General features: G+C 49.9%; 1 protein-coding gene across 3 annotated transcripts in view; it reads right to left on the minus strand.

The window, feature by feature from the left end:
* Positions 1-12,129, minus strand: part of RNPC3 (RNA binding region (RNP1, RRM) containing 3) — a 231,179-nt gene extending 219,050 nt beyond the window's left edge. For all 3 annotated transcript variants that reach the window (XM_078668497.1, XM_078668514.1, XM_078668506.1), the window contains exon 1: positions 11,833-12,129. In XM_078668497.1, coding sequence (XP_078524623.1) covers positions 11,833-11,994 — 162 coding nt within the window. In that variant the 5' untranslated portion in view covers positions 11,995-12,129. The remainder of the gene's footprint in view (positions 1-11,832) is intronic.
* Between the last annotated feature and the right edge of the window lie 11,225 nt (positions 12,130-23,354).

Raw genomic sequence — 23,354 nt, forward strand, 5'->3', positions numbered from 1 at the left:
CTACCTCGGCCACTGGGGGCCACAGAGGGCCCGCCCTTTGCCCGGGCTTAGCTCCGCGCTTTGCTCCGCGCGCGTCCCGCTAGCGCGTCAGTAGGGGATGTTAAATAGCGGGAGAGGCGGGAAGAGGACCAGCTGCGGCGAGTTGAGCCGCGCTGCGCCTGCTGGTCCTCGCAGTCCCGACAGGTAATAGAACTAGTGGCAGGTCCTCCTGCAGTGATTCCGGTGCTGGCACAGGTGCGTTCACCACGAGCGGCGCCCGCGAAGCGGGGGCCGCGAGGCGTGGGTAGAAGAGGCGACCAGGTAATCAACAGCAAAGTAACAGGCTGCAAACACTCCAGCGGCGTTTCCTTCAGCAGCTAGGTAGAAAGCAATGAATCACCACACAGTGTTTCCCCAAGCCGCAGTATTTCAAGTTCAGGCGGGAGGGGCGGGAAGAGGACCAGCTGCGGCGAGTTGAGCCGCGCTGCGCCTGCTGGTCCTCGCAGTCCCGACAGGTAATAGAACTAGTGGCAGGTCCCCCTGCAGTGATTCCGGTGCTGGCACAGGTGCGTTCACCACGAGCGGCGCCCGCGAAGCGGGGGCCGCGAGGCGTGGGTAGAAGAGGCGACCAGGTAATCAACAGCAAAGTAACAGGCTGCAAACACTCCAGCGGCGTTTCCTTCAGCAGCTAGGTAGAAAGCAATGAATCACCACACAGTGTTTCCCCAAGCCGCAGTATTTCAAGTTCAGGCGGGAGGGGCGGGAAGAGGACCAGCTGCGGCGAGTTGAGCCGCGCTGCGCCTGCTGGTCCTCGCAGTCCCGACAGGTAATAGAACTAGTGGCAGGTCCCCCTGCAGTGATTCCGGTGCTGGCACAGGTGCGTTCACCACGAGCGGCGCCCGCGAAGCGGGGGCCGCGAGGCGTGGGTAGAAGAGGCGACCAGGTAATCAACAGCAAAGTAACAGGCTGCAAACACTCCAGTGGCGTTTCCTTCAGCAGCTAGGTAGAAAGCAATGAATCACCACACAGTGTTTCCCCAAGCCGCAGTATTTCAAGTTCAGGCGGGAGGGGCGGGAAGAGGACCAGCTGCGGCGAGTTGAGCCGCGCTGCGCCTGCTGGTCCTCGCAGTCCCGACAGGTAATAGAACTAGTGGCAGGTCCCCCTGCAGTGATTCCGGTGCTGGCACAGGTGCGTTCACCACGAGCGGCGCCCGCGAAGCGGGGGCCGCGAGGCGTGGGTAGAAGAGGCGACCAGGTAATCAACAGCAAAGTAACAGGCTGCAAACACTCCAGCGGCGTTTCCTTCAGCAGCTAGGTAGAAAGCAATGAATCACCACACAGTGTTTCCCCAAGCCGCAGTATTTCAAGTTCAGGCGGGAGGGGCGGGAAGAGGACCAGCTGCGGCGAGTTGAGCCGCGCTGCGCCTGCTGGTCCTCGCAGTCCCGACAGGTAATAGAACTAGTGGCAGGTCCCCCTGCAGTGATTCCGGTGCTGGCACAGGTGCGTTCACCACGAGCGGCGCCCGCGAAGCGGGGGCCGCGAGGCGTGGGTAGAAGAGGCGACCAGGTAATCAACAGCAAAGTAACAGGCTGCAAACACTCCAGCGGCGTTTCCTTCAGCAGCTAGGTAGAAAGCAATGAATCACCACACAGTGTTTCCCCAAGCCGCAGTATTTCAAGTTCAGGCGGGAGGGGCGGGAAGAGGACCAGCTGCGGCGAGTTGAGCCGCGCTGCGCCTGCTGGTCCTCGCAGTCCCGACAGGTAATAGAACTAGTGGCAGGTCCCCCTGCAGTGATTCCGGTGCTGGCACAGGTGCGTTCACCACGAGCGGCGCCCGCGAAGCGGGGGCCGCGAGGCGTGGGTAGAAGAGGCGACCAGGTAATCAACAGCAAAGTAACAGGCTGCAAACACTCCAGCGGCGTTTCCTTCAGCAGCTAGGTAGAAAGCAATGAATCACCACACAGTGTTTCCCCAAGCCGCAGTATTTCAAGTTCAGGCGGGAGGGGCGGGAAGAGGACCAGCTGCGGCGAGTTGAGCCGCGCTGCGCCTGCTGGTCCTCGCAGTCCCGACAGGTAATAGAACTAGTGGCAGGTCCCCCTGCAGTGATTCCGGTGCTGGCACTGGTGCGTTCACCACGAGCGGCGCCCGCGAAGCGGGGGCCGCGAGGCGTGGGTAGAAGAGGCGACCAGGTAATCAACAGCAAAGTAACAGGCTGCAAACACTCCAGCGGCGTTTCCTTCAGCAGCTAGGTAGAAAGCAATGAATCACCACACAGTGTTTCCCCAAGCCGCAGTATTTCAAGTTCAGGCGGGAGGGGCGGGAAGAGGACCAGCTGCGGCGAGTTGAGCCGCGCTGCGCCTGCTGGTCCTCGCAGTCCCGACAGGTAATAGAACTAGTGGCAGGTCCCCCTGCAGTGATTCCGGTGCTGGCACAGGTGCGTTCACCACGAGCGGCGCCCGCGAAGCGGGGGCCGCGAGGTGTGGGTAGAAGAGGCGACCAGGTAATCAACAGCAAAGTAACAGGCTGCAAACACTCCAGCGGCGTTTCCTTCAGCAGCTAGGTAGAAAGCAATGAATCACCACACAGTGTTTCCCCAAGCCGCAGTATTTCAAGTTCAGGCGGGAGGGGCGGGAAGAGGACCAGCTGCGGCGAGTTGAGCCGCGCTGCGCCTGCTGGTCCTCGCAGTCCCGACAGGTAATAGAACTAGTGGCAGGTCCCCCTGCAGTGATTCCGGTGCTGGCACAGGTGCGTTCACCACGAGCGGCGCCCGCGAAGCGGGGGCCGCGAGGCGTGGGTAGAAGAGGCGACCAGGTAATCAACAGCAAAGTAACAGGCTGCAAACACTCCAGCGGCGTTTCCTTCAGCAGCTAGGTAGAAAGCAATGAATCACCACACAGTGTTTCCCCAAGCCGCAGTATTTCAAGTTCAGGCGGGAGGGGCGGGAAGAGGACCAGCTGCGGCGAGTTGAGCCGCGCTGCGCCTGCTGGTCCTCGCAGTCCCGACAGGTAATAGAACTAGTGGCAGGTCCCCCTGCAGTGATTCCGGTGCTGGCACAGGTGCGTTCACCACGAGCGGCGCCCGCGAAGCGGGGGCCGCGAGGCGTGGGTAGAAGAGGCGACCAGGTAATCAACAGCAAAGTAACAGGCTGCAAACACTCCAGCGGCGTTTCCTTCAGCAGCTAGGTAGAAAGCAATGAATCACCACACAGTGTTTCCCCAAGCCGCAGTATTTCAAGTTCAGGCGGGAGGGGCGGGAAGAGGACCAGCTGCGGCGAGTTGAGCCGCGCTGCGCCTGCTGGTCTTCGCAGTCCCGACAGGTAATAGAACTAGTGGCAGGTCCCCCTGCAGTGATTCCGGTGCTGGCACAGGTGCGTTCACCACGAGCGGCGCCCGCGAAGCGGGGGCCGCGAGGCGTGGGTAGAAGAGGCGACCAGGTAATCAACAGCAAAGTAACAGGCTGCAAACACTCCAGCGGCGTTTCCTTCAGCAGCTAGGTAGAAAGCAATGAATCACCACACAGTGTTTCCCCAAGCCGCAGTATTTCAAGTTCAGGCGGGAGGGGCGGGAAGAGGACCAGCTGCGGCGAGTTGAGCCGCGCTGCGCCTGCTGGTCCTCGCAGTCCCGACAGGTAATAGAACTAGTGGCAGGTCCCCCTGCAGTGATTCCGGTGCTGGCACAGGTGCGTTCACCACGAGCGGCGCCCGCGAAGCGGGGGCCGCGAGGCGTGGGTAGAAGAGGCGACCAGGTAATCAACAGCAAAGTAACAGGCTGCAAACACTCCAGCGGCGTTTCCTTCAGCAGCTAGGTAGAAAGCAATGAATCACCACACAGTGTTTCCCCAAGCCGCAGTATTTCAAATTCAGGCGGGAGGGGCGGGAAGAGGACCAGCTGCGGCGAGTTGAGCCGCGCTGCGCCTGCTGGTCCTCGCAGTCCCGACAGGTAATAGAACTAGTGGCAGGTCCCCCTGCAGTGACTCCGGTGCTGGCACAGGTGCGTTCACCACGAGCGGCGCCCGCGAAGCGGGGGCCGCGAGGCGTGGGTAGAAGAGGCGACCAGGTAATCAACAGCAAAGTAACAGGCTGCAAACACTCCAGCGGCGTTTCCTTCAGCAGCTAGGTAGAAAGCAATGAATCACCAAACAGTGTTTCCCCAAGCCGCAGTATTTCAAGTTCAGGCGGGAGGGGCGGGAAGAGGACCAGCTGCGGCGAGTTGAGCCGCGCTGCGCCTGCTGGTCCTCGCAGTCCCGACAGGTAATAGAACTAGTGGCAGGTCCCCCTGCAGTGATTCCGGTGCTGGCACAGGTGCGTTCACCACGAGCGGCGCCCGCGAAGCGGGGGCCGCGAGGCGTGGGTAGAAGAGGCGACCAGGTAATCAACAGCAAAGTAACAGGCTGCAAACACTCCAGCGGCGTTTCCTTCAGCAGCTAGGTAGAAAGCAAACGCCACCAGCCCAGGCATGCTTGGAGCGCGGGGAGGCTGTCTGCGCTACACCGGGGATCGACGGCCTGCTCCGCGCTCACAGCCGCCGCGGCGCACACGGGTCGTCCGAAGGAGCCGTCTCCAGGGCCGTTCGGTCCCCGCTGTGGACGATGAGCTCATCCTGGCGCTGACAGGCCCGCGCCCCCGGCCGCCTCTTCCTGCGGGGTCGGCCCACAATCACGAACCGTGGCCTCGGCTACCGGTGTGGAGCAACATCCCTGGCCCGGCGCTTCCTCAATTTACTGACTGTGACGCCGCCGGCGCCGGCTATTGAGGAGGCGCCACCAAGCGGCGTAGCCGCTGCAAGGAAAGAACAAGGGCTGATTTACTCTGCGCATGCGCGGGTCAGACGCGCGCTCCCGCAGTGAAAACTGCGAAGGAAACGCTCGTGTCAGATTGGTGTCCACATTCCCGAAAACGGGCGACATAAGGTCTTTCGCTGACGCGAGACCTAAAAAGGTCATATGACACTAGGAGGAACACCTACTAAAAGTAGTGGTAGTAGCACTTCTGTGTGTGCAGATTTACCACTTTTTTGAGAATCAGACTCCGTGTTCTGATAGCAGGGATACCTTGTTTTCAACTGACCCTAAATTCATTTTAATGCCTAAAAGAAATTGAATTCCACCTACAAACGACCTAAAATATTCATCTAGTGCAATACAGTTCTAGTCAGCATTATTAAAGCAGTCACAAGTGGACAGTTCTGCCTCTGTCTAAAAGGTAGACCTGGCCATACATAAACACACATTACATTGGACCACTTGACATCTAAGTAGTGCTCCATGTTACAGTTTACTTGCTAAAAGAGATGAGCCGGTTTTCTGACACAAGGATGATGTGGTGCTACTTAAAATGAGTTTACTCTCTGTATTGCCTTACCTTTCCTGGGGTGGCTAGGGAAAGAAGTGGGCTTTGACATGGTGAATGTGTTACTTTTTAAGGACTGAACCCCTGGCCTGATATTCTGAGGTAGTTAGCTATAAGTAAGTGCTGCTAATAAGAGCACTGAAGGCCTGTGCCTGCTCTCCAACCCTGTCTATGACAGCCGGATTGGAGAAGTTCAATTGCCATGTCTGTTTGGCCGTCACAATGTAGCCGGGCAAACCGACATGTGCAAATCATACTGAAGGGACCACTTGTCATTGCTGCCATGGCCCTGCCCTTCCCCCTCCATTCGGCAGAAAGCCGAAAAAATAAAATGGTAGTAAAATCCTTTTACCACATTACATTTTTCCAGCTTTCTGCGCAGCAGTGTGGGTGATGCGGCGCTCCTCCACTCCCATAGAGAAACCACTGCAGGATTAATATCATGGCAGTAAAAACGTTTAACAGCTTATCGCCGGTGCCACGCCTTACCCCATCAAACATGAATGTATACACATGGGCTGCTTCCAACCAGCTACAGAGTCAAGGGTTATTAGCAGCAACTATGAGGCAGAAAACAAAGTCAGTGCAAGTGCTGATTCATGTTCTTCAGTGAACATCAGAGTACTTAGCTTACTTAGCTTTGCCACTGCTACTGACATGAGACTGATATCTCTCAACTACAACCTCGTGCTCAGTCTGAAATAGTAAGTCAGTTCCCGTTGTTTTTTCATGGCCTAGGAGGACTCAAGAAAATAAAAGTGCAACTTCATATTAATGAGGACATTTGCCTTATTGCCCAACTGCACCACAGATGCGCTTTCACTTACAAGAAGCAGTTGAGAAAGAACTAGAAATACTGTAGAAGCATGACATCGTTGAATGCTCCACCGGTCCTACGCCTTGGGTTTTGACCATAGTTATGGTGCAGAAAAAGGACAGTGGAGGTGCAGTGTGCGTTTGTGTGGACATGCATAAGGTCAACAAAGAGAGAAAAAAACATCCAGGTCCCTGCATAGCACACATGGTGATGCAATCGAACGGAGCCAAAGTCTTCTCCTGTCTTGGCCTCAACAAAGGATACAATCAACTTGAGTTGGAAAAAACTTTAAGTACATTACAACTTTTTAGACTGAAGATGGTTTGTTAAGATACAAAAGAATACATTTTGGAGTGTTTTTGGCATCGGAGATATTTCAGGATGTTATTCGCTGAGTAATTGTCAATGTCAGTTATTCTTGTGAAGCGTGCATCTCACCTTGAGGTCTCATGGCGCTAATTCAACGTGTTATACATGATTTCAATTATTGTGATGACATACTGGTATTTGGGACAACACAAAAGGAGCGTGACAAGGCTCTTACACAAGTGTGCCAGTTACTTGCTGATGCCGGTCTCACTCTGAATGCAGCAAAGTGTGAACTCCACAAAACCAAACTTAAATTCTTTGGGTACATATCCTCTGATGGGAGAATGACTCCTGACCCTGATAGAGTGCAAGCACTGTCATCTATTTGCCCCTCACAAGATGTAACCAGGATGCGATCCTTCTTAGGCATGGCTAGTTACTGCTCAAGATACATTTGTGACTTTGCTACAGTGAGTGCCCCATCGACAGACTTAAAGTGAAATGTCCTATTCAAGGGGTCTCCTGAATGCCATCAAATTTTCAAAGAAATAAAACATGCGAATGAGAATGCAACCCAAATGGCTTATTTTGACCCCAAGTTGCATACAAAGGTCACAGTAGATACGAGCCTGTGAGGCTGGGGGCAATTGTTATTCGACACAATGGCCATACGAATGCTCAGAGACACATTGTGGCCTATGCCAGATGAAGCAAAACCAAAGGGGATGACGGACGAAGTGTTGAACATTGCAAGCACTCACCCCCAGTCAACTGATCTGGGTTTAATCCATCATCATTCTTTAGCTCACTCCGCCACCCCAGTTCAGGCCATATGCAAATCAGTCTGACCCTGTGCCTCATGGGAACAGTCCAGCCCGAACTGCCAAGCCATGTCTTCCCTGGACCGGAAACAAGCATCCTGGGACCAGGTACGGGCTAATCAGCCATCATCAGCCAGACTAGCTTGAATCCAGTGGCAAAGTGAGCAAAGGACCAACGTCTGGGCATACCCTGCCAACTTAATGCGAACAAAGCAAAACCAAAGGGGATGATGGACGGAGTGTTGAACATTGCAAGCACTCACCTCCAGTCAACTGATCTGGGTTTAATCCATCATCATTCTTTAGCTCACTCCCCCCCCCCCCAGTTCATACATGGCCAGAAACTGGTCCCAGGATGCTTATTTCCTGTCCAGGGAAGACATGGCTTGGCATTTCGGGCTGGACTGTTCCCATGAGGCACTGGGTCAGACTGATTTGCACGTGGCCATGTCTGAGCTGGGGTGGCGGCGTGAGCTAAAGAATGATGATGGATTAAACCCAGATCAGTTGACTGGCGGTGAGTGCTTGCATTGTTCAACACTCCGTCCATCATCCCCTTTGGTATTGCTATGCCAGATGAAGTCTGTCTGAAATAGAACATGCTTATTCTGAGCCGGAAAAGGAGAGCCTGGCTGTAGTTTTGCAATACGAACATTTAGATGTGTTTTTATATAGAAAACGTTTCACTGTCATAACAGGCCACCAGGTGCTGCTTTCTATCTTTGGAAACCCAAAAGCTAAGATAACCCCTCACATCGAGAGGTGGGGATTACAACTGCAAGGGTATGACTATGAGATTATACATAAGCCGGGGAAATATCAAAACCCCGCACATTACTTTTCACAAGTGTCGCTACATCACCACAGTTTAACATCCAAAGTAGATGAAGAGTATATCAACTTCACTGTGAGGTCCAGCACGCCAGCAGCTCTTTCCATTGAACAGATTATTGCTGAAACCAATGCAGATAAAGTCATGCTCAAATACCTCATTTGAACGCAATCTAGGAAGAAAAGTATCCAACCCTTTGCTGATCATGTTGTACTCCAAAAATGTACAGGATGAGCTATCGGTCATCCAAGAAGGTATCATATTGAGAGGCTCAGGAATAGTTATGCTTGGGACAGCAAGTCATTGAGCTGGCCCATAAAAACCATTGTGGCATTGTCAGCACCAAGAGAGCGCTGAGAGACTGTGTATGGTTCCCTTGCCTATCTGAGCGAGTTAAGGAGCTAAAAGCATGCCACTTTTGTAACCCCCCAAGGTGACGCAGCATCCATTGTCAATGTCTGACCTTTCTGCGCATGCCTGGGAGAGAGTTGCAGTGGACTTCTTTGAGCCTCTAGGAAATGGACATTATCTCATGGTAGTCATGGATGAATATTTGAATTTTCCGTTGGTGGAACTTATCAGACAACCCATGACAAAGTCATTGAGCTGCTTGATGACATCTTTGCAGCATGGGGCATCCCCGCTATTCTCAAATCTGACAATGGCCTGCCTTTCAATAGCAAAGAATTCAAAGAGTTTCTTGTTCGACTCAATGTCAAGCATCAAAAGAGCACACCTTTCTGGCCCCAAGCCAATGGTGTTGTTGAATGATTCATGGGCACCTCAAGAGGGTAAACCAACGAGCATCAATGGAAGGAATCGATCTAAACCAAGCCATGTGTCAAGCCCTTTTGCCTATTGATCAACTTCTCACTCAACAACTGGTAAGAGTCCTGTCACCTTGCTATTTGGGAGAGCCATCAGAACCAAACTACCACAATGGACATCGGACTGATCGATGAATGACGATATGGTTTATGTCACAGACACTTCTCGAAAGTGCAAAATGAAATCTATGCCGATCAGCACTGACACGCCCAGGGAACAGTCTTCAACAAAAGAGACTGGGTACCGATTAAACAGAAGTGATAAACAGACTCTGCTTGCTGTCAACCCTTTGAGGGTTGTAATGTGCAAAGTACACTTTGTGACAGTGCATCATCCCGGAAAGTCCATCACCCAGTACTTGTCACACTTTAAACACCTACCTCGATGTTCATCAGCTCCTGAGGTCACGAGTGAGGCAACGCCACCTAAATATCGAGATCAAGTCCCTGAGCCTATGTCATCGGTGCACCTCAACTACCTCATACCATCAGATGTGGCAAATCAGTGCAAGCACCTCAGTTCCTCAATAAGTCGACATGATACTAATCATGTCTGTACTTTTTAATTAGGAATGGAGGAGAAGTAGTGTCTTGACACTACGAGTGCTAGGACCCTTACGGTTCTGGGCGGACTCTGAACAGGAATTCATAATCTGCTAGTAATATGTGCACTGTGTGATAGAATGTTGAGGAATAAAGACATCCGCTACAGATTTCCATGTGTGGCATATTCATTTGCATGCTCCCTGGCTGGGGAAGCCGCTACAGCGTCTAATATTGACTATCCTTCAACAGAAGTCAATTAGGAAAATACATACCCACAATTTTATTTCAAAATCTCACTTTTTCCTGTTCTAAAATGTTAGAATGTACGCACCATTTTAAAAGTCAACAGCTGCCACTACACTATACAAAAGTCATGTGTAATATAAAGAAACTGCCGAAAGATAATATCTGAAGGAAAACTATCTTTGGAAATGAATTAAAAACTGCATCACTTTGATGGATTACCAAAGGTTTTTGCTGTCACTGCTGCGACAGATGTGTGTTTTTACCTGTAAAGTTACCCCTTTCAAAGTAGATTTTTTAATGCTGTTGGCCATGAGTAGGATTGCCACCTTTAATAGCAATGGGGCTACCCAGTCAAGCCCAGAACCTGGGGATTATTACAGTAAACGAAGAGTGGTTCTGCTACTATCTCTCATGGAGAACAATAAATTTTAAATTATGGCCCCTGTAGTGAACTACCGATTGAATGTAAACATAGAAAACAAATTCAAAAGAAAAAGGTAGATTAACCAATCCCAAGAAAACGGTCTCCCCAAGAAAAAAAAAATTGAAAAATGATTTATAATGGTGCAAGCACCATTGATGACGTGTTGGATGGCGGTGAGCATTTGAAGCTCGAGGTGGCAGCACTTGCACCCCCGAATGGCTTGATTGGCCTTCCTTAAAAACGGATTTGGGAGTAATATCACGTCGTTCTTTGGCTTAAGGTGATAAGCCTTTGTGTCGAAGGTAAGCCGGATTGTGTTTTTCGACAAACAATTGAATTGGCAGAATAACTACACTTCTACGGTGATACAAGTGTTTCGTGAAAAAACTTTTTACACTGAATTAAGGATTCATTCAGGATGGTGGTATAGGAAGACAAGCAGGGTGTTGAATCATAGACAACCTGAGAGACAGTGATTATTACGCTGCTTTGTATGGAGATTGATAGCCTGACCGTGCCCTGGCTTTGCAATTTGTATTGTTGAAACAAACACCAAGGAGGTGATCGAGGTTAAATTTTTGTCACGGTTACCTATATTTGATATATGGATTATTGAAGACGCTACATCGCTTTAACACGGTTGCACACACTTTTATGTAGTCCTGATGAGGACCCCAGATTGACATATGAAGTTAATGCAGCATAAGGAGGGGTCGAAACGTCGACGTGTTGTTTATTAAAACGTCCCACTCAATGTCAAATAAGTGACTGTACAATTCAACCCTGATGATTTGACATATGATTACAAATAAGAAGAGGACGTGAGCCAAGAACATTTTGCTGTTGTATAGTATCACTTTGACTGGTGTACATTGTAATGTTTTGTGATGTGTATATTTATGTAATGTTTACACTTGCTTATGTTTGTAATGTGATGTGATTTATATATGTTATTCATGATATTTTTGTATGTTGTGTGTGGATACACTATTAACTTTATTATAAATAATTTTCACAAAAAAATTTGTTGGGGAGACCGTTTTCTTGGGATTGATTAACACCCAGGCTGCGGCCGGAATTATGCGCCTGTGCAGCACATTCCAATCGCGGGCGTGGTCATGCCGGCTCCCGGCGGTCATCAGCAAACGCCCACCGTAACTGATGACGACCGGGAGCCATCATCAGCACCGAACGGGTTAATATACCTTTTTCTTTTGAAATCTATGTTTACATTTAATGGGTAGTTCAATACAGGGGCCATAATTTAAAATGTATTGTTCTCCATGAGAGATAGTAGCAGAACCACTGTTCGTTTACTTTAGGATTGCCACCTAGCCATTTTTTACCGGCACCACCAGTATTTTAATGTCCAGGACGGTACAAAAATAAGCAAAATCACCTAAAGCCAAATATTTTTAGCCCTTATCTGTATATACTTTAAACAGCAAATATAAATAAAAACCACTTTTAAACGTGGTCTAGAAAGGCGCTAACGAGCCCCGACTAATAATTAACGTAAAATCAAAGGCATAAAAGACATTTTACAAGTGAATTCATACGATTTTGGTTACAGTCCTATTGCAGACTCTTAAAACAACAACAAATGACCTGTATATTTCCTTTGAAAAAGTGACTAGTCATGAGACCCGACCAACTTAAAGGCCAGGCTACAATTCATGTACCTACCAGCCGTCCTTTATCGGAGAAGACTCTTACAGACAGAGCCCCGAAGTATTTCAGCAGCTCTTCCTTGTCCTCGTACGTTAGTTCTGCTGGAAGATGCCGCACTAGTAAGGTCTTGCTTCTCCTAACAGAGATAGGTTCTTGCCGCCCGATATCCGCCATCATTCGCACAATATACCGGCAGTATACAGCGTCAAAACGCAGTGCAATTATGGGTTACAGCTTGTTACTTGCAGATAAGAAAACCACAACACTATATCACGCTCTTTATCCACAATAGTCCGGACAGCACAAGACAGAAAGCATCAGGAAAAGGAAATCGGTTTCTATGGTCGCCATCTTAGAACGGAGTGGCGCCTGCACGAGAGAGTAAAATGTTCTGCTACTACACATTGTACTATACGAAAAAAGAAATAAAAGTCTGAAAAATATAGTTCACTTAAAGGTTTAAATTACTGATATCATCAATATAGTACATTGTTCCCTAAAACGCTTATAATATCAATATACGAGAGTTATGCAATGTTAGTAATTTTTAAAGAAGCTAGTTATCATTTGAAACGTAATTATAACGATTTTATGCTTGTTTTTTTCGGTAATGCTCCGTAAACTAAAAAATCAGAAGTGCCTAATGAACCACCTGGTTTGCTCTTTGCTAAATGGCCGCATGTAAAACGACTTTCGATAACTGTTCTGGTAACATTGCTACACAGCTATCGTTCTAAAACTACAACTACAGTGGAAACAAAAGAAGGACAAACGTGCGAGACAAGTAACACAGAATTAGTGAAAACCTTACTTTCGGATATGTTTTGAAACATTTTTGTGTTTGCATTGCAAACGTTTGTGAACGCAAAACCTTTTCTGATGTACATAACCCAACCTGTTATCGAATCGTAATTTTAGTTTGACAAACAGGATTTGAAAGGGCCGTGTTTGAGGAGCCCCTTACAAATATGATTTGTATTAGTATGTTGGAATAAAACATATTTGCACTTACCACCAGCTCAAAGTTGGTGGTAACCCCTTCCCCTTTGAGAATCCTTGAATAAATATGTTTTTTAAGAGCAGGCAATGTTCCCACGGACCACTGTCTATTCTTAAACAAGCATTGGCATTGCCAATAGGTCTCGCCATTGGGACCTTAATAAGTGTTTATCCATGAAACCGTTGATGTTGTTGCACCAAGGATATTGTGCTGCAGAATTAAATGCTTAAAATGCCCCAAAGGCGAGACCTATTGGTTATGCCAATGCTTGTTTAGTTTCCTTGCCATTTGGGTTAAATCGTTACACTGATTCAACCTTTCACACCATACGTAAGTCCTAATGCATGTCAACATCATCACACTGATGAGCAGCATCGGCGAGATGGCCGTTATTGATGAATGTCTTTGGGACGTGTTTATGATAGGTGAGAACGTTATAAATAATATGTTTGGCATTATTCAGAGTTTTCTTCTGAAACATCAAAGAAGAAACGTTGGTGTATGCATTTTTCATAATTTGTGATGCATTGCACATCTATTCCAGTATTCAAAATAGTTTGCATGAATAAATTGAGTGTGGCAGCGCAACAGCGAGCTCCCTACAAAAAAGTGAGGTAGAATGATCGGTAAAGCGCCCACTACGAAATACTCTTTGTATCCTACCGCGGCCGCCTACATAGTCCCTTCAGCTTTTCATCCTTCCAGTGTCAAGAAGAGAGACAGCCGCTTACTTAGTGACAGTGGGATCTTTTCTGACATGACTCGGAAAGCAGATAGTTTAAATACCTGCTAACAATAACCATTGTTTAAAAAAAAATAGTTGTGCTCCTGAATGTAGACAACACTGCATTACCAGGTGCAAAACCTGAGGTGTTAAGAGCATTGCTAAAAGGAACTGCTGCTCGCCTGCCTAACCATCCATCATCCATACATTCATACCTTCAACCAAGAGAAATGGTTGAATACTTTATTCTAATGAACGGTTAGAATTAAAAGCTGCTATCGACATCTTTGAAGGAAAGTGTATTTTAAACCACGTTATAATGAACTGCGATTCTAAAGAGCATCTTTTATAACATTTATTGGCCGGGGGGGGGGGGGGGGGCATTATTTGAAAGGAACCAAGTTCCCTCTTCAGATTTTTTTTTTATTAGTGTTCGTTCAACATTTAAGCGCTTTTTGGGATGTTCGGACAACGTCAGAGCTCAGATATTTAACATTATGAAATGCTTCACTTTTCAGCTAAGACTTGGAGTGTCTGAGACCACGACCCTGGTTGTATCGGTAACCCATAAAATTGACAAAAAAAGGAGAGGTGGTTGTCAAGCTGTCTTTATGCGGCAGGGGGCACTTTTTCAACACACAAAAACCCTTTCTTGCGTTGACAGATTAGGGCACCACAGCGCACACTTCCTGTTACAGAGATGTCACACACAGACACAATGTGGCTGCACTTCAAGGTAACATTAGAGGGAACATGGCAGGGTCTGTAGAACGGGGATGCATGTATGATGGGTGTATTTCAAAATGTCATTTTCATGTTTACAATACAAATCGCCTTTGCTCTCTTGAAGCGTAAGGCACATTTAACTTAAAACTGTGCCCCCCATTTTCAGCCACAACTTAAATCAGGCACGTTGGAGAATGAAACACAAGTCCCATCCAACTAGATAATCCAGAAGCTCGGCCCTATGCAGCTGTAGCGCGGTGTCCCCGTGGTCACTTTTCTAAACTCGAGATGTTTGTAAATGCCTCAATAAGAGTATTTCGCTTCTTCATGTGGCGATGAAGGGCTCTGAACACCAGCCTACTACTTGGGATTATGAAGAAAAGTCCCTCTGAGTCTGCATGCAGTAAGGGAAATACTATGCAGCGCAATGGAGGCAGAAAAATGATATATTTGAGGTTATAGAAAAGGGGCATTTCACAATTTATTTTTTCAGGTGTTCCCTGCAACAAATACATCCTAAATGGAGCTGCTGCGTCTTTCATTTGTGGGATTGGTTTATCGGCAGATCAGTGGTGTGAGAGGGAAGGGTTGTAAGAGCACTGATTTAAAGCTCTGAATTACAGGTTTGAGGAAGTGCGCTTTTCTGCAGCAGACAGGCACAGAGCGCTTTGATTTTACCATAGTTGTAAAGTACCTCTCTGGCCCCCGGGGACCTAAAACCGGCCCATAAAATTTTTCATCTTTAAGAGTGCAGAAGGCGCTAATGTCGCCTGGGGGTGGTGATTAATTCGGGTGGGGTGGGAGGGCTTCCACCACGAGCCGCCATTAATCACGCAAGGAGCCGCCTAATCGCTCACATACCCCGCTGCCCCCATCCCTATTAACGGCTTGCACTTTTTATTTGTGGTTTTAAAAATGGTGCATATTGGTTGTCTGTGCCTCGTGCTTCCCTCCGGACAATGTATGTCATGTATAACTTATGTAAATTATGAAGCGCTTTAGGAATTTTGAAACAGAACCGAGGAGATTTCCCTTTACAACCCCCTGTGTCTGCCCGGAGACCATCCCCAGGGCAGGCTTTGACACCTCCTCCGTTGGCAGTATAACACCCGAAGCTGCACCGAGGTATCACGTGAAACCCAAGCAGCGTTTAAAGCCGGCGGCTGTGTGGACAAAGGCTTTCCTGTGGTGCACGGCGTTTACCTTGCGGGAGCCAGCACGATAATTGCTAACTTTTGGCACTGCTGCTCGCTCCCGCAAGGCAATCACCAAACGTGCACGAGGGCTCATTGGGAGCAGTGCAAAACATGCACGAGTTCCCAATAAAGCCTGGAGCGATACCAAAAGGTCTCTAAAGCAGCGCTTCCGCACTGCTAGGCGAGACCTAAAAAAAATAAAAATGAAACGTAATTTTTTTTTTTAAACGCATCCCATTTTTATTTAAGGCAAACGGACTTAGTCCTGCCAAGTGCCACGCATCAGGCCTTAGACCACGGGTACGCATAGTAAGGCCAGCGGGCTGCCAGCGGCCCAGCACGTCTTCATTGGCGGCCCGTGGACCTTGAAGACATTGTACCTGTGTTTAAAAATTAATAATAAATTAAAGAGTGTCAGCAAACACCACCGCAGCAGCGCGGACTCCGAGACACTCTGCTCTATAGGGGCCGGGCGATTCACAACAAAGCCTCATTAACAAGTAAATGGTCTTTTAAAGACCTGTGAAGTACTCCGGTGCAGCTGTGTATGTGTCCGGGAAACTGGGGTGAGGTGACAGAGGGTGACAGACAGAGGGTGACAGACAGAGGGAGGAATACAGAGGGAGAGAGACAGAGGGAGGGAGACAGAGGGAGGAGACAGGGAGGGAGAGGGGGGAGACAGAGACAGACAGAGGGAGACAGAGGGAGAGGGAGACGGAGAGGGAGACAGAGGGAGGGGGACAGCGAGGGAGACAGAGGAGAGAGAGAGGGAGGGAGACAGAGGGAGGGAGACAGAGGGACGGAGACAGAGGGACGGAGACAGAGGGCGACAGACAGAGGGAGGGGGCGACAGAGGGAGGGAGACAGACAGAGGGAGACAGACAGAGGGAGGGAGACAGTGAGGGAGGGAGACAGAGAGCGAGGGAAACAGAGGGAGACAGAGAGGGAGACAGAGGGAGGAAGACAGTGGGAGGAGGGCGACAGAGGGAGGTAGACAGAGGGATGGAGACAGATAGAAGTAGAGAGAGGGAGGTAGACAGACGGAGACAGACAGAGGGAGACAGAGAGAGACAGACAGAGTGAGTGAGACAGAGGGAGACAGAGAGAGAGAGGGATGGTGACAGAGAGAGGGAGAGAGACACGAGAGGGAGGAAGAGATAGAGAGAGGGAGGGAGACAGAGAGAGAGAGAAAGATATGTGTATGCCGGGTCTGGTGGCTCAGTGGACGAAGGTGTCCGCTGCAGGGGCCTGTGTCCAACCGCATGGTCACAGTTTTGTTTTTATCTAGCCCCGCTCCCTCCCCCACTGACCCTGTCCCCACCAGTACGGCCCTCGGCCACAAACCACACTGTAAATTTGGCCCTGAGAGAAAGTTTGTGAGTACCCATGCCTTAGACTAACGCATTTTAGTGTGGTCGCCCGCATCACCTCACTAAAATGCTTAGTCATCCATAACGCCTCCAGACACCACCCCCTTTTGTACCGCTTCCAGACACCACCTTGGCACTGAGACAGACTAGCGAGAAAGAGCGACCCCTGTAGCAAGTAGGCAATGCTGGAGTCAGGCAGGGTCAGTACCGGCACTTCTCTACGGCCGTGGAGAGTACCAGTACTCCTGGAGGGTAGGCGCATTGGCCTCTAGTGGTAGTAGCCTTTCTCTTTGTTCAGCTAAATCACTTTTAAGCCCGGAGCTGATTGCATGATATCTTAGTGTTCGCCGTCATAATGTGTTGCAAGGAATCGAGGCAGCCCAGTTACAGCACAATGAGAAAAGCAATGCGAGGTTAAAAGGGCTTTAATCCCACACAATTCTTTTGTGTGAGTGTCTGCTTATGTGGGTCAGTTTGCCTGCTTGTGTGTGCGTGTTTTTGTGAGAAATATGACAAAATAAGGAAAGTTTAAAATATCACAGTTTGACTTTCATTTTGCATAAGGAATTAACCTGATTTGTTTATAAATAGACATTTCTCGTGTGTATTGCAACTGGTATGTATGCCGAAAAACTTCGCATGTCTTGCATTTAGCCCTGTAGTGTCATAGCTGACACTGTTAAGGGTTAACAATGTAAGCCTACACTAAACACCCACCCACCACTGATGTCACGAGGCACGTGACATCAGTCAATAAAAGGAGCCGAGCGCACGTGCTCGTGGCTCACTAACCCACGATACCTCTGGTGTGTGTGTCGCAGTTCTTCCACCATGTGGGCCTAGGGCCCCACACTATTACAATGGCGACGAGGCGGAGCCGGTGCCCATGCGTGCACCAGCATTAACGTTGGGGGGGAAAAAGAAGGGGAATGCTGCTCGTGCCATGAGCAAACCCCCCCCCACCAGCAAGTGACCTTCGGCGAGAGGCCCGTGGGGCGTGTGCCGTGCCCCGGGCCGAGTCATCGGAGAAGAAGCGGACCGGGCAGTGCCCACCTGCACCGGCCGCAACTGTGCCCCAAGCGGACTGACCGGAGCCCACCCGAGCCGGCCGCAGCAGCAGTGATCCCCACCGGAGCGGAGTGCTGACCGGGCGGAGCCCACTCGCCACGGCCGCAGGAGCAGACAGGCCCGTAGGCCGGAGGTGAGCCTGGGGACTGTGAATGCCCCTGGGGGGTCGCGTATGCCAGGAGCGATCCCCCCTGTGATCGCACATAAGCGGTGCCCACCCGCATGGTCAGGCGCCCTGCCGGGCGTGAAGCAGCCGAGAATTGACTGTAATTAACGGCAGACCAGCGGAGCCCACCCGCGGCCTACCTGCTGCTTCACCGCCGCGCAGCGTGTGAGAAGTGCGGCGGCGGGGTGAAGAAAAACGCCCGCAGCGTGTGAAGTGCTGCAAGGCGCTGCAGGCCGCCAGCGGAGCCTACCCGTGTGGCCATGGTGCCCAACAACATACACTAAACAAAGCAGCGCTGGCGGAGCCCACCCGTGGCCTGCCTGAATCGTCCCCCGTCCCCCGCCCTGCGCAGCGTGGGAGTAGAGAAGCTGCCGCGGGCGGGGACAGGAAAAGTGCAGGCGGCGCGGAAACAAACTTTAAAGGCAAGCGCAAGTCCGATGCTGCCCGGCCCGCGTGCACACAAGCGGAGCCGACCCGCGATGGCAGCGACGCCCTGCTGAGCATGTGCAGCTAAGCCAGCGGAGCCTACCCGTGGCCTGCAGTGTTCCCCGACCCTGCCGCCGGTGTGAGGAGGAGCTGCTGTGGCGGTGGGGGGTGTCAGGAACAACGCGGAGGAAGCTTTCCCCACCCGCAGTGGGACCCGAGTGCAGCCGCGCCCCCCGCACGGTGAGTGAGGTCGGAGACTGCTGCCCAGCAGTAATTGCCAAATATAGCCCACAGCCCCCCCTGCCCGTGCGAGGACTGAGAGGCTGCCGGGCAGGGAGGGTGAAGATAACGTGCTCCACCCCCTGGGTCCTCGAAAGAGTGAACAGTATACAAACAGCTAGTGCTGTTTAAAACAGATGGAGAAGCACGAAATGCCTGCCAGCACCTGAAAAGACCCCACACTGACCCAGCTACAACAATAAAATAATGGACTTACCTGCAGCCTGCAGCCAGCAGTAACTCCAGCCTCCTCCCCCTGCACACTCCATGGGAAAGGCAAGTTCAGCAAGCCCAAACAACATGGGAAGGAAAGTCACCAAGAGGAGGCAAGCAGCTGCCGAAAGAAATCCAGCCTACACTGCCATCTAGTGGACTTTGGTGAGCAGTGCACCCCAAAAGAAGCCACAAGAAACAAACAAGCACAAGTAAGCACAAGGGACAGCCTACAAGGAAAGCAAGCCTGCAGCGACGCGGATCAAGACGGAGACCCATCATCACTGCAGAAGTGCCGCCTGAGGCCACAGGTGCTCACCGCAATCACAGAAGACAACCTCACGCTGGACGGAGAGGAAGAGTCAAGACGTCTACCGCAAGCAGCAAGATCCAAAGGCAACCGACTGGAAGAGCGCAAGTGTACCCCGGACGCGGACAGTACAAGACAGCGCCTGAAAGTAAGGAAGCCACACCCAAAGCACCAGAAGACGTGCGAGGCAAGTACCCAAGTGTGAAGAAGAAAAGTGCGACACGCAAGTGGAAAAGCGACAACGCCAAAGAATCAAATGAACCGCAAGGAACAAAGCTACACTGAAGATGTATCACGACGGTACCAAGTGAAGCAAGAACTTGCCACTACACTGCACACTGACGTGCACCGGAAGAGTAACGCAAAGTTACCCCGCAGCCAAAAGGAGGCGAAACAACCAAGCAGGTGAACGCCCCAAGAAGCTAAAGAACCTCACCGGAAGCGAGCACGAGAAGTGCATCCACTGGAGAAGGTCCATGGAGCGGTGAAGTTAACCCTCCAGAAAAGCAGAGCACACGAAGAGCGCAGGAGAAACTGCGCCAACGCTAAAAGCACTGCAGCAGAACCAATAGCGATCCCAACGGTCGCGGATAGCAAGAAGACTCACGAAGAGCAAGCTGTCCACCCCATCTGGTAGCAAAGAAGATCGCCCAGGAAAAAGGATGATCCGACAAGCCAGAGGGGCGCCTAAACAAAAGTCGATGACCCAAAATGATCGCCAGAAATGAAAGAAGAAATTCTGCCAAGACAGGATGAATATGTCCTGCCAGAAGACGTCCGTAAACCGAGAGATCAGAAGACCCGGAGAGACGGACGCAACACCAAGAGTAACTGGAAGTAATCGGAGACAAGAGAGAAGATCATAATGACCGGTCCAGTCATCGAAGAGTGGAGAGAAGACAGTGTCCTAAAGACAGGACAAGACCAGAAGGAAACAGGCAGAGTGCACGCTGCTTGAAGACGCCTAGTCAGCAAGACAAAGGAAGAAAGGTGACCGCACTGTGTCGTGAAAAGGAGAAGAGTGGCACGATGCCATGAAGAAGAGAACTGAAGAAGTCATGTGGCACGACGCCATCATCAACAACTTCTGGAAAAGGTGAAGAGAGGTGTAACAAGTCCACACACCTACAAGAAGAAGAAGAGGTGACACACCACAACATCGTGTACAGTGATCCGCACGTCCTGGAGAACACTGACAGCACCAAGAACAGAACAGGCACCTATTCACAAGACCCCGACGACCCGTGGACGGTAGGAGAGCACAGGCCGGACCATTGGCAACACCCACCTTTGGGATTGAGCGGAAGTCTGGAAGCTGAGGGAGCTCAGATGTCCTGAACAAGGAGAACTGACCAATCAACACCAGCCCGTGGAGATCCAAGGGGCAAAGGCCTCAGGGACACCGGTGGCAGAGGGTCCCAACACGAGAGAGGAGTCCATCGCCGTCTAACCTGCACGTCCCAGGAAGATGAGGAACTTGTGCGCAAAGGCAAGAGTCAACAACTACCCTTCAGGTGGAGCTACGGACTTTGCGAGGTAGTACCCCATCGACTCCTCCATTCACACGCAGACTGTGGAGTTGGAGCAACGCTGTGGAATAATACCCGGCCCAGTGGAAACCTGGTAAAAGGGCCTCCGGTGATATCTCGTGGCAGGAGAACACCCGCGAGAGGGGCGTCCTAGTGAGAAGAATGTCCTTCGAACACTCCACCCTTTGAAAAGTGAAGCCACGCTGCCTACAGTGAAGAAACCGACGGACCAGCTGAAGACAACCCCATCCAAGTCTAACTCCTGGTCATCCTGTTTGACATCATCCTCAAAAGCAAGATCTCCGTGGACTGACCACCACACGTCCACGGCGCAAGCAAAGAAGAACACGCCCACCGAGAACCAGGACGTCGAGCCAAGAAGAAATAGTCTCAGCAGCAATTTCCATCACCGTCATCAAGCAAGCAGCTGAAGAGACTCACTGTAAATTTGTAATTACTGTATATTTATGTACTTCCTCCCACAGGCTCGGACTTTGTGCCTTTCCTTAATTTTTATTAAAGTTTGGGAGGAATGTAGTGTCATAGCTGACACTGTTAAGGGTTAACAATGTAAGCCTACACTAAACACCCACCCACCACTGATGTCACGAGGCACGTGACATCAGTCAACAAAAGGAGCCGAGCGCACGTGCTCGTGGCTCACTAACCCACGATACCTCTGGTGTGTGTGTCGCAGTTCTTCCACCATGTGGGCCTAGGGCCCCACAGTATTACAAGCCCCACCCCTAGCCCCGCCCACTCGCCACATTTAAATGAGTACCTGCACTATTTTTTCCCATTTAAAGCACTGGGCAGGGTGCACGGTATGACTGCACATTGATTGTGCAGTGGTTTGCTGGCTAGTACTTACTAGAATTTAAAATCAAACCAATGCAGTGGGTCCCGCCATCCGCATGCAGATGTTGGAGCACAGGGCGAGCAGAAAAGGTTGGGCGGGTCATCTCTTCAGAGGCTGGATCTCAAGAAATGTGAGCACCTACTCAATGTCTTGCTGAAAAAACAGATCACTCTTGTCACGTTGGCTGCTCAGGTCTAAAACAATTCATGATTATTTCTGGCATGACGACGTTGATTTACGCCATTAATAATATAATTTCGTTTTAGCAGCCTGCAAGTTAAGTAGAAGGGCAAGGTGGGCTCAGCTGAGGTGGTTGTATTATTTAAGAGCAGGCAGCTGATAGTCCGCAGCACCACGGCTGCCCACTGTCATGGTGGGGCCTCAGTAGTTCCCTTAGAAGTAAAAATACTGGCCGTCAATTTACACAACATTAAGATGAGAGCTGCACGTTAGTGATGTGAAGCTAGTTTTGTCAACACCCACCAAAAATGGCAGAACTGAATGGTGATTAGAACTTTACTAATGTAGAGTGTGACATCATGGATTGAGTAAAACAAGTGTGAGAGGTTTACCTTTGAAGCCAATAGCCAATCATAATGTATTAGCTGGCGACCCCTTTGTTCATAGATAACTAAGTTTAAATCAAAGAAATTAGCATATTTCAAAGAATAGAAATGTTGTTGTTTGCCTCCTTCAAGGGAAAAGTAAACCTACAAAATATGGATGTTCCCTTAAAGGTCAGACCTTAATATAAAGGAGGATCGTTATTTTATTTTTACTCACTTTGGGGCTTCGAAATTCTTACGAGTATGAACTGTTACGATGAAGCTGTGTTTGACATCATTGCCAACGTTGAACATTCTTTTCTACTACCATGGGCCTAGCTGTTTGATGGGCCGTGATGTGTAAGAAAGGCACACAGCAGGGAGTGTCGGCCCACAACTATTTCTCTATTTTGAACTTCGAATCACCAAAGTGGAAACACTTTTTAAAGGTCATTTTTATATGCCGAGCGTTTTTACAAGCATTTTTAATATGGTGGAATACACTTCTGCTTGGTTAAAGGAAGGAAATAATTGGATCAGGTCCAAAAGGGATGTTCAAATGGGCTTTACTTGGCCTGATGACATGTGCTGAGAGCCTAGTCACCGCTCACCAGCAGAAAATTGCCACGTGTCACTTGCTAATTTGCAAGAGGGGTAAGTTGCAAGAGGAAAGTAAGTACATTAATCCCGTTTTTGATTTCCGCTTGTGTGCTATGGATAGACAAGAAGCCTGTCAGTATAGGTTAGGTTTCTTTTTTTTAATTGAAGCCTACGGGTTTTCCTCAGGACAGGGATGAGCAACCAATTTGCGATGGGTGGTTTCCGTGTTCCACACCCGCAAGGTATTGCGGTGTAAAGGGGTTCTCTTACTGGTCCATGATATCAATGGAGGTGTGGGTCCTCATCGAATGATTAGGGAACTGTAATTTGATCGAATCAATTCTAGGCCATTCAATGCAGCAACTTAATTGTCTTGTGAAAGTCTCCTCTTCTAGGCGATCCGTGCTGCACACCACACATTGCAAATTGGTTGCCCATCCCTGTCCTGAGAAAGACCCGTAGGTTGAGGCCCAAATATCCTCTCTGTGCCCCAAACCGGGTTGAAACGTCGACGCCCACACCATTG

Source organism: Lissotriton helveticus, chromosome 1_2, assembly GCF_964261635.1.
Source record: "Lissotriton helveticus chromosome 1_2, aLisHel1.1, whole genome shotgun sequence".
Classification (NCBI taxonomy): Eukaryota; Metazoa; Chordata; class Amphibia; order Caudata; family Salamandridae; genus Lissotriton; species Lissotriton helveticus.